The 17,915-nt window shown below is 43.2% G+C and overlaps 1 protein-coding gene and 1 long non-coding RNA gene across 7 annotated transcripts in view; one reads left to right on the top strand and one right to left on the bottom strand.

The window, feature by feature from the left end:
- Positions 1–901: 901 nt before the first annotated feature.
- Positions 902–9,939, top strand: LOC108165079. Of its 4 annotated transcripts, none has more exons than XR_001775937.2 (5): positions 902–1,054; positions 6,619–6,855; positions 6,923–7,089; positions 7,193–7,350; positions 7,419–9,939. It is a non-coding gene; the product is annotated as an uncharacterized LOC108165079 (long non-coding RNA). The 4 variants fall into 4 exon arrangements; XR_001775938.2 differs by having other exon boundaries at positions 6,933–7,089; XR_001775936.2 differs by having other exon boundaries at positions 6,619–7,089; positions 7,408–9,939.
- Positions 9,940–10,616: 677 nt separating this feature from the next.
- The window catches only part of LOC108151114, a 42,826-nt gene continuing 35,527 nt past the window's right edge, over positions 10,617–17,915 (bottom strand). For 2 of the 3 annotated variants that reach the window (XM_017279524.2, XM_017279534.2), the window contains exons 4-9: positions 16,182–17,338; positions 16,012–16,110; positions 15,805–15,948; positions 14,800–15,720; positions 12,344–12,403; positions 11,193–12,279 (exon numbers count right to left, since the gene is read on the bottom strand). In XM_017279524.2, the coding sequence (XP_017135013.1) occupies positions 11,193–12,279; positions 12,344–12,403; positions 14,800–15,720; positions 15,805–15,948; positions 16,012–16,110; positions 16,182–17,338 (3,468 nt within the window). Of the gene's footprint in view, positions 12,280–12,343; positions 12,404–14,799; positions 15,721–15,804; positions 15,949–16,011; positions 16,111–16,181; positions 17,339–17,915 lie in introns of all 3 variants that reach the window. The other variant, XM_033394310.1, reaches the window with a different exon arrangement.

Consider the following 17,915-nt stretch of genomic DNA (forward strand, 5'->3'; position numbering starts at 1 on the left):
ATTTGTATACACGGTACATAAAGTATGTCAAGAAACTCTTTACACACTGAAAATAAATTTAATTTTTTTACTTTGGATAAGAAAATAATGGCCTTTGATTCAAATTTATCAAATGTTTTTAATTCATAACAATTTAGGGATTAACTATAAAGTAGTTTGTGAAAAAAGAATAACAAAAATATAAATAGGTAACTTACAAAACAACAAAAACAATAATTACTTACATTTTGACACTGTCAAGAAACTGTTTACACAAAGTATTTTCATTTTATAAATTCAAAATTCTTTGTGACTATTTAATATATTTAACTTATTTTAATATTTCATTTGTCTCCCCTTAGCATTGACTACATGCTGGAGCCGTTTTTTCATCGAACTGATCAATTTATGTAGGTCATACTCAAAGGGAATCTTGTACATATATTGAATTGGTTAATATGTACGGACATATGTATATCGCGAGCTTTCCGATGGTAATTTGCCTAGAAAAAATTTAGACGCGAGTCCCAACTGTCTAAATAAGGATAAGGATGTCTAAAATAAGGATAGAAATATGCAATTTTTTTCTTTTAAATAAGTTACATATGTATATGTAAAAACCAAACACAAATGTCAGTTCTAGCGGCCAGCAACACCATAAAAGCACGCAAAGTTCGTCACAATTCGTGTGCAGCCATACATTCAAATATACTGGAGGCTAGTGTTGGGTCGTTCATGAAAGAATGAACAAAAAAGAACTTATTTGTTCTTTTTCGTTCAACATTCCTTTTTGTTCATCGTTCTTTTTTGTTCATCGTTTGTTTTTGTTCCTCATGTTCGCTGTGTTTGAACTGGTATGGCAGCTCTTTTCGTTTTGCTCATTTCGTTTTTTTTCGCTATTTTTGAGCTGGTATGGCAACACTTTCACATTTTGTTGTGTAGGACTCTGTCAAGACAGTTTAAAGGCAAAAAAAACTGTTTTAAAATGTCGCTTAAACTTAAGTTTATTGATTTATGGAATCACTTCGACGCTATAGATGAGAAAAAGGCAAAGTGCAATTACTGCAAGTCGGAGGTGAGTATGGCCGGAGGTTCGCAGAGCAGTTTGACAAGGCATTTGAAGTTGAGACACCCAGCTTCTCTCGCTACAATTGAACGACAAGGAAGTGGAGGTACTGAAGCCTGAATCCAGTTATTCTGCCACCACAACATTGCAACAAAAAATAGCTGCATTTGTTCAGAAGCCACCGACAGCGCGTAAAAGTGAGCAATTAGACAAACAGCTAGTGCGAATGATTTCCAAAGGCTATCATGCTCTCCGGATCGTGGAGGAACCGGATTTTAAGAAGCTGATAGAGGACGTTTCAAATTGCCCTGGATATAAGTGGCCTGTCTAATGTGCTACTTCAAAATATACACAGTGAGTTAATGGCCAAAAAAAAAAGAATATTGGCTCTGCATCTGGAGTTTGTCTCAACTGATGGATGGACATCGCTCACCAATGAGAGTTACACAGCTGTAACTCTTTGTTCTTTCCTACAGAATGTTTCAGCTGATTGGGAAATTTAAAATAAAATTACTGCAATTGCGTCAGACAATTCTGCCAATACCGCATCAGCGATAAAATCAGGAAATTTACCCCATATTGCATGTTTTGCCCACTAAGACCAATTGACAGTGTGAATTGTAGAATCTTTCAATCGCACCTCATCCAAGATTCAAGAAGCTCAAAGAAATTAAAAGCCAATTAAAAATTCCCGACCTTAAGCTGACACAAGATGTGCATACTCAAATTGTTTCAGCCTATGTCAGCCATGTCTATTTTAAACGAGGGGGAACGTTATAAGTTGCTGCGGACACCGCAACTCTACATTTATACCCGATACTTAGTAAGTATGGCTCTCCTCCGGCAGACGCCGCTATTATTAAACGACACGACAAACGCACGCAATCTTGTGCGAGAGAGACAGAAAATCAGTCTGAGCGTGACGTCGGGCGCTGCGTAGCCAGTGCAAATTGAGTTGTTCCTTTTGGCTATAAAAATTATCTGATCTGATCCAGATTCAGCAATCTGATAGATATGGTCGTTATCTATGATTCTGCGTTTTTAGTTTTCTCGAATCTGCAATATTGTGGATGCGCCAGATTTTCGTCCTTTGCGGGGAAACAAACTCGTCAAGGTCCGATATCTCAGGAGGTAATCAAGGAGGTGGATCAAAAATTTGGTTGCTCTAGCTTTTATAGTCTCTGAGATCTAGGCGCTAGTGTTTTACGCCAAGCAAAGCCGGCTATGCTACGTGTGTGTTAGAGAGAGACAGGTCGAGACAAAATGAAATTGTTTTCTTGATGCTGGCTATAATAATGATACGATCCAATTAAGATTCAGATACTCAAAATGAGTATTGGGGTGTATTAGATTTGTGGTGAAAGTGGATGTGTGTAACGTCCAGAAGGAATCGTTTCCGACCCCATAAAGTATATATATTCTTGATCAGCATCAATAGCCGAGTCGATTGAGCCCTGTCTGTCTGTCCGTCTGTCCGTTCCTATTAGCGCCTAGTGCTCAAAGACTATAAGAGCTAGAGCCACGATGTTTTGGATCCAGACTTCTGTGATATGTCACTGCTACAAGAACACTTCAAAACTTCGCCCCGCCCACTTCCGCCCCCACAAAGGACGAAAATCTGTGGCATCCACAATATTGAAAATACAAGAAAACTAAAAACGCACAATCATAGAGAATGACCGTATCAATGAGATTGCTGAATCACCACCTCCGAACTAGTCCCCTGTACTGCTGGGTGGGTTCAGATTTAGTGTGTTCGCTGTGTGACATGTTCGGTGTATAAACTGACTGTATGTATGCTGTATGGTTAGTGGTTGAAGGTATAAAAGTAGATCTGCGGTCCTTGCCGCGGCCCACAACATTCCCGCTCGTTTTTTGTCCCTTGATCGATGTGAATCGTTTTACCCTACAAAACTCAATGCATTTGATCAGTTTTTGGAAATTTAAAAGAAATTGCGCGACTATTCAACTTACATTGCAGCTATTTTTATACCCGATACTCAAAATGAGTATTGGGGTATATTAGATTTGTGGTAAAAGTGGATGTGTGTAACGTCCAGAAGGAATCGTTTCCGACCCCATAAAGTATATATATTCTTGATCAGCATCAATAGCCGAGTCGATTGAGCCCTGTCCGTCTGTCCGTCCGTCCGTCTGTCCGTCCCCTTCAGCGCCTAGTGCTCAAAGACTATAAGAGCTAGAGCAACGATGTTTTGGATCCAGACTTCTGTGATATGATATGTCACTGCTACAAAAATATTTCAAAACTTCGCCCCGCCCACTTCCGCCCCCACAAAGGACGAAAATCTGTGGCATTCACAATTTTAAAGATATGAGAAAACCAAAAACGTAGAACTGTAGAGAATGACCATATCTTAAAGACTGCGGAATCTGAATTGGATCGTATTATTATTATAGCCAGCATCAAGAAAACAATTTCATTTTTTCTCGCCCTGTCTCTCTCTAACACACACGTAGCATAGGCGGCTTTGCTTAGAGTAAAACATTAGCGCCTAGATCTCAGAGACTATAAAAGCTAGAGCAACCAAATTTGGTATCCACACTCCTAATATATCGGACCGAGACGAGTTTGTTTCAAAATTTCGCCACACCCCTTCCGCCCCCGCAAAGGACGAAAATCTGGGGATATTCAAAAATTTTAGAGACTATTAAGGCTAGAGTAACCAAATTTGGTATCCGCACTTCTGTTAGATCTTACTATAAAACGTATATCTCAAAATTTCGCCCCACCCCCTTCCGCCCACACAAAGGACGAAAATCTGTTGCATCCACAATATTGCACATTCGAGAAAACTAAAAACGCAGAATCATAGATAATGACCATATCTATCAGATTGCTGAATCTGGATCAGATCAGATCATTTTTATAGCCAATAGGAACAAATCAATTTGCAGTGGCTACGCAGCGCCCGACGTCACGCTCAGACTGATTTTCTGTCTCTCTCGCACGCACTCTTTGTCGTGTCGTTTAATATTAGCGGCGTCTGCCGGAGGAGAGCCATACTGACTTAGTATCGGGTATAACCGTAGAGTTGCGGTGTCCGCAGCAACTCACAACGTTCCCCCTCGTTTCTTTTTATACCCGATACTCAAAATGAGTATTGGGGTATATTAGATTTGTGGTGAAAATGGATGTGTGTAACGTCCAGAAGGAATCGTTTCCGACCCCATAAAGTATATATATTCTTGATCAGCATCAATAGCCGAGTCGATTGAGCCCTGTCTGTCTGTCCGTCTGTCCGTCCGTCCGTCCGTCCGTCCGTCCGTCCCCTTCAGCGCCTAGTGCTCAAAGACTATAAGAGCTAGAGCAACGTTTTGGATCCAGACTTCTGTGATATGTCACTGTTACAAAAATATTTCAAAACTTTGCCCCGCCCACTTCCGCCCCCACAAAGAGCGAAAATCTGTGGCATCCACAATTTCGACGATACGAGAAAACTAAAAACGCAGAATCGTAGAATATGACTATATCTTCTAGAGTGCAAAATCTGAACAAGATCGTATAATTATTATAGCCAGAATCAAGAAAACAATTTCATTCTTTCTCGCTCTGTCTCTCTCTATCACACAGGTTTCTTGGTCGGTTTTGCCAATTGCAAAATATGAGTTCAAGGATCTCAGAACCCATTAGAGCTAGAGCAACCAAATTTGGTATCCACACTCCTGTGATATCGGACCTTGACCTTTTTGTGTCAAAATTTCGCCACACCCCCTTCCACCCCCGCAAAGGACGAAAATCTGGCGCATCCACAATATTGCAGATTCGAGAAAACTAAAAACGCAGAATCATAGATAACGACCATATCTATCAGATTGCTGAATCTGGATCAGATCAGATCATTTTTATAGCCAAAAGGAACAACTCAATTTGCACTGGCTACGCAGCGCCCGACGTCACGCTCAGACTGATTTTCTGTCTCTCTCACACAAGATTGCGTGCGTTTGTCGTGTCGTTTAATAATAGCGTCGTCTGCCGGAGGAGAGCCATACTGACTTAGTATCGGGCATAACTGTAGAGTTGCGGTGTCCGCAGCAACTCACAACGTTCCCCCTCGTTTTTTTTATTCTTTTCATTTTCACTTCGCTTTTTGATGCCTTTATTCTCAACAACCTTACAAATTAGGCAAAAAAAAAGAGAGAAGAGTTTTACCGGCCTGAATCCTGGCCCTAACTCTGAATCATCATTTATAAATTCTACCAGCTGCCTGCGTAGGCATTGGCCGAGGCCTTGGCATAGGCATTGCTGCCTCCGCCACCACCTCCTCCGCCGCACGAGTTGCAGCCGCCGTTGTTAGCTCCGCCGCCTCCTCCGTAACTGTAGCTGTTTGCGCTGCTGCTGGCATAGGCTCCACTTCCTCCTCCTCCTCCTCCGCCCCCACCATTGTGGAAGCCTCCTCCGCCACCACTGGGGTATCCTCCTCCTCCTCCATTATGACCCCCGCCGCCATTGCCGCCACTGCCCCACTGCTGTCCGCCGCCTCCTCCGTGGCCACCACCGCCGCTGTAGATTGGCTTTACCACATAGACATCGATGGTGCTGGCACCGCCTTGGCCGCCTCCTCCATGACCCCCGCCCCACTTCTGTCCGCCGCCTCCTCCCCAGCCACCGCCACCGCCCCAGCCTCCACCTCCTCCAAGGCCACCACCACCGCCGCCATGGCCAAATAGGATCTTCTTTTTAAGCTGGAGCAGAGAGGGCTGGACGAGACCCACGCAGATGGCCAGGATCAGCACCCAGCAGCCGAGTAGCTTCCAGTGCCTCATTGAAGTTTTTATTTCAGTTTCAGTTGGTGTTCCGGTTCCGCTCTTTTGATTCCGCTCAGTTCTGTTCTGCCTAACTTGATGAAGCTAACTAATCGTGGATCCGTTCATCGCATTTCATTTTATAGAATCTTCTCATAGCTGCCCATTGTCTGGAACGGAGTGGATCGCATCGATGATGGGTATTGTCGTCATCGTTTCAGCCCCTCAGAGAGGCTCTCAGGCATTTCATTTGATGGGGTGGGAGATCTGGGGGTTTTATATAGACAACAATATCAGGGGCATACCATACAGAATCAGCGACCTATTAATTACTCAATGGGCCGGAGAAGCTCGTCAAGCTAGATATCAGAAACTTGAATACCCTGACACCCATGGAAAGGTAGCCATAGGTAACGTATTAAAAATTTATAAAACGATAAAAGATTTTTCCTCTCAGCCACAAACGTGTGAAAAACACGCAGCAAAAAGTCCCAATGAAATACACTCATACGCCACGCCACGGGGAACGCATTTTAAGCATTGCCTGCTGTTGTAGTTCCCAAGTTGAAGTTTACGTACACACATGCATATAAACAATGTACATTATTCCTGAAATTTTAAAATTCATTTTTAATTGTTAACCACGAAGAAATATCCAGGCATTGAAAAACCGCTTGAAAAATAGTCTTGGAAAAACTTTTCTATACAACTTAATCATTTTTATTCGATAATAATAGCTTGTATACATTATTTCTTGCTAAAAAAATGTCTATGTATAGCTAATTCCTTTTTCCATCTGACTTCCCTAGATTGTCCTGGTTACCTTTGAAATATATAGAAATTATATTGTATACGAGGTGCAGCAATCAAGGTACACTCATTTTGGGTTAGGGCATCTGGAATTATATGCATGACATCAGCTGGAAAACCCCTCTTAATCATATGCGAATCATGAGAGAATAATACACATAACAAGAAAGTGAGAGAGGCATGGTGAACGCTATGCCTGTGGAACGTGGAGGAAAATGCTAATTATCAAGGAATCCGTAAGATAAAAGCTCAAGTATACTCGTGAATATGCAATTACTCATCAGAATCTGTCTCTACTCTAAGCTTCGCTCAGACCACATCACATAATCGATCCACTCATTCGCCAATGTCTCATCAGTATGTGGGAACCGATTGACTAACGGAGCCACTAAGCACTCTGTCTCTTTGAATCGAAAACTCCCTGAAATCCCCGCCATAGAGAGTCCCAATGGAAAAGCGGATAAATTCGGGTATGTTAATGTGGGTTTCCCAAAGGGGATTTCTCCTGGGCCCGCAGCGGAGAGAAATAGCCTCAGGATATAAATGTTTGAAGTCTCCCTTATATTTGAGTAGATATGGAAAACGATCAAAACTACCAATATTTAATCCTATAAAATCCCAATTGGAATGCGGATGCGATGTTAGTTACCATTACCGTTCTGGATTCCCCCTATGGGTTCAGGGACGATAAGAACCGAGAGGAAGCAAGCTATACGAGGGTGATCTGAAAGGTACTTAGCATACAAAAGGAAAATTTTGGAAAAGTGGCAATTTATTTATCAACATAGTCTCCTTTTAGGTCGATACACTTGACCCAGAGATGCTCCAACTCTTTTAACCCATCTGAAAAATACGTTTTCTCGAAGTCTGCAAAGTAGGCATCCGTGGAGGCGTTGGCCTGCTCATTCGACTCAAATTTCTGTCCGACGCACAGTGGGCGAAACGGCCAATCTAGTGGCATTAAATTAATAACAAGCGTAATTTAAGAGATATCTTAATTATACCCGATACTCAAAATGAGTATTGGGGTATATAAGATTTGTGGTGAAAATGGATGTGTGTATATAAAGTTTACTAATACATTTTTAGCCAGTCTTCAAATACATACGTACATATGTATGTATGAATCGGCATTCAATTAAGAATATCCTGTGGTCCAATTCGAGGGATTTCCGATCTGAGGGGCCTGATTAGGGGTTTACATTGGGGGTCACCATTTTTGGTCCAAGCAAAACGCAAATCTTGTCAAATGGAATATTTAATAAAAAAATATATATAAGTATATATAGAGGCATGTTTCATCATATATATATATATTCTGCAAGATTTATGTGTACAAATATATTTTTTTTTTTCATTTCATTTGTATGACATTTTGGAATGAATTGTAATGCATTATATCAGTGTTTCTCGGCATGGGGTTTTTTGTATGTGTTTAGGGGTATGTGTATGATTTAATCGCTAAATAGGCACGTCAGTTCTATTTGTTGATGGTGCTTCCAGTGGATCCTTAAATATACTTGATTGTAAACATATAAATACATCAAATTTATGTATGTATGTATTCATATACCTTTAGACTATTTATTATTTATTAAAGTTTAAACTTTTGCATAGTCATAATTTTAAAGGCTTCCTTCCGTTAATCAATATACATAATAAGAAAAAAAAACGAAGTATACTTTATTTAATAATTTAGTTGCACATAAATGTAGATGTTATGTGTAGTGGTTTTTATAGACATATTCATGTATAAATACAGACTGTATATAGGAAATACAAAATGTGTATGCATGTATGTGTGGGAGGGAATCATTCATTGATCTTGATTGATTGATTGATTTATTGCTAATGGCTGTCCTAAAAGCAATTACAATTTAAAATAGTTGTACAAAAATATGTCAACATAAATCTCTTTCTCTCCCTCTCTCCCTGTCTCCCTCTCTCCCTCTCTCTCTCTCTCTCCCTCTCTCTTATGTAATCTTGAAAATGTATAATTGTTACGCTTTGCTATAATAATATTATATAATTATAATATAATATAATAGATAATCTGTTCTATCCTTTTGCTCCTTTCCTTCAACGACTCTTGTTTCGCTTTGTTCTTTTCTGGTGGTTTTACTCTATTTACTCCTAATTGCCTATAAATATTAACATTGTCATTCTGTCTTCTTCGATGAGGGGGCAAAGAAAGAGCACGTATGAGATCATTCATACGTATATCCCTACTAAGCAATGGCTTTAACAATTCTTTTTATTGAGTGCTGTTCTTTGCGAGCTAGTAGATATTTAAGTCGCACTTTAAGACGGTCAAACAATGTGTAGTCCATTCAAATTTTATCAATTCATAATTTATACAAATCAAATCAATCTTAATCACAGTTATTGTATGGTATCGTATAAAGATAATCCTTCCAGCAAATCAGTTCTTATAAATGTGCTCTACTCAAATTGCACTATTCCAAAAGTGGAAATACACAAATACAATAGGCAATACTGCTATATATTATTCCGGTAGTAAAGAATTCAGTTTAGAGATTACACATGTTCACTAAATTCCATCATTTCATGAAAATAGCTTATTGCTTAATGGGGAATTCTCACACAGGTTAGTGCAGTTGATTTGAATATATTTTCGGAAGTGTTTCTGATTCGACTGCGTGCTACACGGCTTTTGTACTTTTCATGTGACCTACAGCATAGTATAAATCGTAGACCTGGTCGAGTAGTTCACACTTCGGTCACTTCACTTTTTCGGTCTAATTTGTAATTTCAAACAACGTAAATGCCGAAAGTAGGGAAATTTTTAAAGGCGTTTTTATATTGCCTGCACACTTGGAAAAATAGTTTTATAACATGTAACATCGACATCGATTTTTAGAATGTTTTTTTTTTAATTTGAAATTTTTGTAACTGCTCACGAATAGTTAATGACATTCTGCAGTATATTGTTTCATACATTTTTGACCTAAATATGAGGAGGTGGCATGCCTTTCATCAGAGGAACAAAATATCCATGTGTATGTATGTATGTATAAGCTTGAAAATTTGCTTAATTGGAAAGAAGAACAATTTTGAATTAAATTAACAATATGTTCAATATGTTAGACCAATCAAACGCACAAATGTCAATCATGTTTTGTTTATCCAACGTATAAAAACGAGCATGACTTTTATCATTTCACTTTGATTGATATTAATAATGAAATTTTAATCATTTTTATCGACTACAACTAATTTTGTTTGTCGTACTAGTAGATTTGTTGTTCACAATAATGCTTGTATGACATTAGACTTAGCTAGCTGTCTTATCCGAAAGACAGATATCATGAGAAAAAACGCTAATAACGGTTAAAATCGTATGCCCAAACGATGTCTTAAAGCCGGTCAATCCGTTTTTTAAGCCAACTTATATCTGCAAAAGTATAACAGTCTACCATTTCTGCCGCTGTGCCACCAGATCAACTAAAATCCAAACTAACGCATATATTTCTCTCGCTCTCACTGCAAACTTTTCCCGTAAAACTATCTCTGTCTTTCAGATAAGACACACAGCTAAGTCTATTTTCATACGACCGTAAAGCAAGCAGTGCACGTTAGTTAGTGATGGCCATCGCATAAGGTTGCAATTCACATTAATCACCGATAACTGATTCGTACATAGATTTGACATAGAATTATGTTTTTCGAACGAATTTGATATATGTTTTGAGTTAGCGAAAGTTTTGAATTTGTATTGACTATCCTCTTCTCTTTACCTTCCTCCCTCGCTTTTTACTGTTCTCATCCTGGTTATTATCTTGAAGATACATATATCTGTGTTCCTATCTTTAGTTTAGTGTTATTTTTGTTATAATTGCACTTATGTTGCTAGCTTTCTCGTGTTGCCCGTTATATAACTCTCTACTACTCTTGTCTCTTGATGCTGTTTGTTCGGCTTTCATTTGCTTTGTTCTGTTTCCTGTTGTTCTGCTGTTGTTTGTCTTTCGTTTAGTTGTTTTATACATTAATTTAACTAAATTAAAGTTCAGTGCTGAATAATTTGCATACGTGCGTAGGTGAAATCCACTGATAAATGGGCAATATTTGAATCTTTGAATCCATTTCCCACAAACTGCGATATGCAATCAATGAATATAAATAATATGTGACCAAAACTAACAACTAAATGTGTGTCCCTCTGTACAAGAGGGAGATGCCTGGAAAAACACATGGACCGCGGAAATGGTTTTCCTGGAATGAACACGCTATGTGCATAAGTGTGGCTGTGTGTGGATTGATTAGTGGTTGCGCGACATTCTAGGAATGCTTACCATATATTTTTGATATATATCTAGTTCTACCTATACATCTACACGTATATATATCTATGTATATCTCATATTGAATACAATTTTATATTACAGAGAGCGATCCTCCATCTCTCCCTCAAATACTTTATAAAAAATACAAATTGTGCCGATCTATCCAAGATTTATAATACCTAAAACTATGCGGCGCAGTGCAGTTGTGCCTGTGTACAGAGAACGCCAGGAGGTGCCGGGGGGTGACATTGCGCCTGTGCTCTATTCATTCAGCGCGTGAAGGCACTGAGAAAATGTGGTCCGCCCATATCGAACTGCTGCTGCTCGTATCCATCATCGACTCCGACAAAGCTGTGGCTGCTACTCACTCCACTGCTGGCACCCACGCCCATTCCCACTCCTCCGACGGCAAGCGCCGCTGCAACTGTGGCCGCTTTTATCTGGCTGATGGCCAGCATGGAGGGCTTGTCGCCTGGCTTCCAGCGACGATGAATACCCATCGACTTGAGCTTCTGGCAGACGGATGATGGCGAAATGTTGATGCCTTTTTCGGCCAGGCGGGCTGAAACTTTCCAGTACTGGATGTTGCTATCCTCTTCGATCAGTTCGAGTATCTCCCGGGTGATATTCTTATCCCGAAGCTCCCGTTCGGCAGCCTTCAGGCGGCGACGCGGAAGCGGAAGCTTCAGTGGCGGCAGCTGTGGCTGCTGCTGTTGAGGCTGCTGTGGGGGCTGCTGTGGGGGCTGCTGTTGAAAGTGTGATGTGTCCGCTGGCGTCTGATGACGCAACTGTTGCTGTTGCTGCTGCTGTTGCTGGCGGATCTGCTCCTGCCGTTGGCGCTGCTGCTTAATGCGCTCCATCTGCTCAAGCTGCTGCTGTTGTTGTCGCTGCATTTCCTGCTGCAGCCCCTTCTGACGCTCCTGCCGCTCTTGCTCTGCCTGCTGCAGTGCCTGTTGATGCTGGTGTACCTGCTGTAGTTCCTGCTCCTGGACCAACTGCTGGGCATGCTGCTCCTTGGCGGATGCCACATCCGTTTGACGCGCATCGTCGCCTAGCGCTGAATGGCGTCCTTCGGTGCGCTTGTTGCGATAGGAAAGGGGCACGCCCTTTAGTATTGCATCGCGCACCTTCCAGGCCGTCATCTGCGATACGTTGAGCGCTCGGGCTATCTCCATAGTCGACGAGTTCTGGGCCACAAGAAGCTTGGCCATGGCGTACTTCTCGTCATCGATGAAGACGTTCGGCTTGCGTGGCTTCTTCGCAGAACCAGAACCAGCCGCTGACGCTGGCGTTGCAGACGCGCCTGGATGGGGCGCTGGGACGGCGACGGTGTTGTTGCTGCTGTTGCTGCCATTGCTGCGGGGATGGAGAGAGGATCTATTAGCGGGAGTCCCTTACGGGAACTGGACTGTTCTCTCACCTCTCGTTGCTGTTCATGTGGGCCATGGAACGTAGGGAGAGGTTCACGGGAAGGGCATGGCTGCACCGGGAAGAGGAACATTTTAATTATACGGAAGATATTGATTATAGGTATATACATTTTATAATGAATAGAAACAATAAGCAGTTTTAGCATCGAAGAGTTTCTTCGTATTACAACCAGTACTTTTTATACCCGGTACTCGAAGAGTGTAGGAGTACATATGTATGTATATTCGATTTTTAGTGGATGAAAATGTGTGACAATAATGTATATCTTGCAATCTTCTTCTCTTTCTTGCGACTAGTATTTAATTTGTACTGCTGACTGTATATTAAACCTCATTGTTTTCGGCAGAAGATGGTTGTCTCTAGCAGGAAACTGCAGCTTTCTACTTTTTATTCTGAATACAAATTCAGACTATAACTCCTTGATCTGTGTTTTACAACTCACAGCTCGTTTGTTTCATCGTGAAAAACACAAACATGTACATATTCTATAAGAAATCTTCATCCGATTTCCCGCTGCCACAAAGTAGAGCCATCAGATGCCCTTCTCAGTCTCAAGGTCACAAGGAACTCGTTGCGTGTTTCATTGCGTGTTATATTGATTGCGATATATTATTTTATTTTCTTCATGCTGGCTTCAATATTGATCCGATCTAATATGAAAACTCTGCAATAATTCCCTATGACTGCGTTTTTTCGGTGGACAGTGCAGGTGACAGACATGGCTATATCGAATCAAGAATATTCATGTACATATGTATGTATGTACTTTACATACACATTCATGAATCGAATATACCCCTGTTCTCCTTGAGCGACGGGTATAAAAAGCATAACCCACAAGGTCTGGTTCTTAAAATGTTTGTTTGTTTTTAAAGTCACCTCAACTAATTTTGTATATTAATTATGCTGTCATTAATTGTGCTGTCGCAAATTCAAGATGTATTTAATTCCATTTTGTCAATTATAACAATAACAACGAGGGGGAACGTTGTAAGTTGCTGCGGACACCGCAACTCTACGGTTATACCCGATACTAAGTCAGTATGGCTCTCCTCCGGCAGACGCCGCTATTATTAAACGACACGACAAACGCACGCAATCTTGTGCGAGAGAGACAGAAAATCAGTCTGAGCGTGACGTCGGGCGCTGCGTAGCCAGTGCAAATTGATTTGTTCCTTTTGGCTATAAAAATGATCTGATCTGATCCAGAGTCAGCAACTTGATAGATATGGTCATTATCTATGATTCTGCGTTTTTAGTTTTCTCGAATCTGCAATATTGTGGATGCAACAGATTTTCGTCCTTTGTGTGGGCGGAAGGGGGTGGGGCGAAATTTTGAGATATACGTTTAATAGTGAGATCTAACAGGAGTGCGGGCACTAAATTTGGTTACTCTAGCCTTAATACTCTCTGAGATTTGTGAATATCCCCAGATTTGCATCCTTTGCGGGGGCGGAAGGGGGTGTGGCGAAATTTTGAAGCAAACTCGTCTCGGTCTGATATATTAGGAGTGTGGATACCAAATTTGGTTGCTCTAGCTTTTATAGTCTCTGAGATCTAGGCGCTAATGTTTTTCTCTAAGCAAAGCCGCCTATGCTACGTGTGTGTTAGAGAGAGACAGGGCGAGAAAAAATGAAATTGTTTTCTTGATGCTGGCTATAATAATAATACGATCCAATTTAGATTCTGCAGTCTAAAAGATATGGTCATTCTCTACGATTCTGCGTTTTTGGTTTTATCGTATCTTTAAAAATGTGGATGCCACAGATTTTCGTCCTTTGTGGGGGCGGAAGTGGGCGGGGCGAAGTTTTGAAATATTTTTGTAGGAGTGACATATCACAGAAGTCTGGATCCGAAACATCGTTGCTCTAGCTCTTATAGTCTTTGAGCACTAGGCGCTGAAGGGGACGGACAGACGGACGGACGGACGGACAGACGGACAGACGGACAGACAGACAGACAGACAGGGCTCAATCGACTCGGCTATTGATGCTGATTAAGAATATATATACTTTATGGGGTCGGAAACGATTCCTTTTGGACGTTACACACATCCACTTTCACCACAAATCTAATATACCCCAATACTCATTTTGAGTATCGGGTATAAAAAGGCATAATTAAGCTGGGGGACGTTCATTGCTTTAGGTCTCTCTTTTTGGCGATAACTTTTTGGTTTTCCTGCACTTCTTCCTTGAGCTGCTTTTACAGAGATGCAGAGCACGGTTTGCTCTGCTTGGTTCTGCTACTGCTACTGTTTGCTTGTCTTCTACTTCTCTCTATATATGTCTATTATATATATTTGTATCCTATATATATTTACTTCCCCTAGTCGAGCTCATTGTTTCTCATCTGCACGCATGCTTTTCATTCCTCAACATTTGTTCTTACTTCTTCCTGCGCGCTCATCTCATCTTATGCTCCAGATGCAAAATTGTGACTTACATGACGGCGGGCGGATAGCGGGTGAGCATCGGCATTCCTCCATTGTGGGCTGGCTTTTGCTGATGCTGTAGCTGCTCCCGATGCTGTTGCTGCTGGTGTAGCTGTAACTGCTGGGTGTTGACGATGTGTGGAAAGTGCTGCGACTCGGCCAGCAAACGCTTGTACACCTCGACAGTGGGTCGCGAGGGCACATGCACTGGCACCTGGACTGGAGCCGGGGCCAACGGTGGAGGCGGGGGCGACACGGAGTTGGCCTCGCCCGCATTAGGATGACGCTCGTTCTCGTTTGCCTCGTAGGGGTCGTGCTCGACGGGATCAGAGTCGGGATCGGGGTCTTCCAGCTGACCACGCATATCATAGCCATTGTGGAGCAGGCTGCACACGGCATCCTCGTCGCCCATGTAGCCGGCTGTTTCCTCTGCACCAATTTCATCCGCCCCGCACTCGTCGCCCAAGGCCAGCGAGCTGTGGAGTTGGTGCTGATGCTGGAGGTGGAGCTGCTGCTGCTCCTCGTCCTCGCTGTCCTGCCGTTCCTCCTTGATTAGGCCCAGGCCGAGGTGGCCAAAGGGCAAACTCAGATGCTGATGCTGATGCTCCCGCTCCCGCTCAGCTGCTACCGCGGTTGCAGCTGCCGCGGCGACTGCAGCCTGTTCCTGTTGCTGATGTTGCTGGAGCGCCTGGATATGCTGCTGCTGTTGATGGAGCTGCTCTTCAGCGGCCTGGTCCACCACACGCTCGTGCAGACTGACTCCGTTAACGAGGCTCTTGCGCAGACGCCAGGCAAAAGTGCGCGAGATGTTCAGCTCGTTGGCGATCACCGTGGTGGTGGCCTCGCGCAGGATCAGCTGCTTGGCCAGGGCGATCTTCTTGGCGTCTAGCTTAATACGGGTACGACCCTTCCGCTTGTTAACCAAGCCCAGCCTGAAAGGTAGCGAAAAATGATAGTCAGGGAATGACAGTGGAAGCTGTGTGTACAGATTAGTAATTAGTAATCCTCCCACTCACTTGCGATTGTTCACGTGAAGATCCGGAGCCGTTGGCTTGCGTGCAGCCCCTGCTCCTGCTCCTGCTCCACCTCCAGAGGCTGGGACCCGCTTGGGGAAGTTGTTAAACTGCACAATGTTCTGCTTAAAGAGCTGCTGCAGGGGCCTGCGGGTACAAGGGAAAACGGGAGTCAGTACAGTTAGCACAGGCGATTGGAGAACCACTAACATCTTGGCCGCCTTGGAGGGACAGCCGGTGCGCTTGTGCCAGCCCAGATGGTGGCCCGTGGGAAAGAGGACATGGCAGTCCGAACATTGCATGGGCCGACTGAAACCAGAGAGAGACGCAGATTATGATAAGAATTCGAATTCGAATACCAGCACATGGCTGCCACTTACGTTTGGTTGCGCCGCTTCTTCACGCAGCGACCGCGTCGGATGTGTTTCTCCAGGAATCGCTTGTAGAAGTAGGTCTTGCGGCAATTGCTGCACTCGTAGACGGGCCCCGGAGCGCCGTGGACACTCTGCATATGCGCCTTAAGGATCTGCTTCATGTCGAAGGTCTGGTAGCAGTGCGGACACTGGAATCCTTGCACGCGCATTACCTGTCCAGCCTCATTGGCCGCCACAATGGCCTCTGAGTGGTCGGCGCCGTCTGGGCCGATCATAGAATCATCGCCGGGCGTAATTAGCTCGATTTCTGGAATCAGGGGCAGTGTCATCTCCTCGTCATCGTCATCCTCATTCACCTCGAGCTGGTGGTCGAGATCTAGATCGTGGCCAGGCAAACCCGCGCCACCGTTAGGGAACTTGTTCATCTGGTGCTGCATATACTCCTGCATCAGGCGAATGGAGTTGAAGTCGAACGGCTCCTTGGAGTGGCCGTCGTGGACGGGTATCTCGCCATCGTCGGCATGGTCGGGTGACTCTTCATGGGTCATCACCTCCAAATCCTCTTCGCCATCCGCCAGTGCCACCCCATTGCTGAGTTCGATGCCAGACTGATCCTGCTGCTCGTCATCGAACAGAGACCTTTGCCCATCATCCAGGTCCAACTGCTGTTCCCCATGCTCCTCATCCTCATCAATGGGATCTTCGACCAGGTGCCCACTGATGGCATCTCCATGACCATTCTGTAGACGCGACCCCGCGTCTCCAGCTACGCTCCCATTATCATTGTCATTGCCATTGGGATTGGGACTGGGATTGGCATTTGCATTTGCGTTGTCGTTGTCCTCCTCTTCGTCATCGTCGGAGCTGGTACTGGAGGAGCTGCTTCCGCTACCGGTAGTACTGCCACTGGCGGTGCCACTGGCGGTGCCACTGCTGCTGGCAGTGCTGCAGCCTCTGCTCTTGGCCCGGTCCCCGCTGGCAGCATCTTTCCTAGTTTCTCTTCCCGTCTCCCGCTTCTCCACACCGTGGATCTTCTTCAGTAACAGTTGCTGACGGTAAAATCTGTCCGCATCCTCGCACTTCTTCTTGAACAGGTAGGCCGAGATCGCGGTCTTGGCGCAGTCTACGCAGACCTGCTGCGGCAACGTGTCGTTCTTAGTGATCTTTAAAATAAATCAAAGAATTAATTCGAATTAATTTAAATATTCCAAAGTGAAACGGCTTACAGACCAGACCTTGGCGGGTCTCCCAAGAAGAATGCCTGAATGCAAATAGTGATGCAATTTTCATAAGAATGAAAACCACAAATATACAAACTGGGAGCGACTCCATTCACATTCAGGACAAGGGACACTCCGCCACTCCCTTTCTCTAACAAACCCATACCACACGGAACATGTACAGCTGCGGCGAAAAAATTGTACCAGAATACAAACGTGTCTGTATTGATGGTTTCTGATTAAACAACGGTTTTTATGCAGTTTTGCGAACGGATCTATGTAAAAACTTTAAGGCTTAAGTTAACGTATCTGCAAGCATTGGTATGTATTGCGGACTTCAGATGAAAATATTTCAAATGAAAAGGATTTATTCAGAAACTAAGGCGGCAACAAAAAAGAAAAATCGATTCATCTGATGTTCGCATCTTACGGGATATTGGGCTATTGGGATATTGAGCCACGAATCATGCAGGATACCCCAAAGATATTTATTGTTCTTTGGATTCGCATTAGTACCATA

This window comes from Drosophila miranda, chromosome XL, assembly GCF_003369915.1.
Source record: "Drosophila miranda strain MSH22 chromosome XL, D.miranda_PacBio2.1, whole genome shotgun sequence".
Taxonomy (NCBI): Eukaryota; Metazoa; Arthropoda; class Insecta; order Diptera; family Drosophilidae; genus Drosophila; species Drosophila miranda.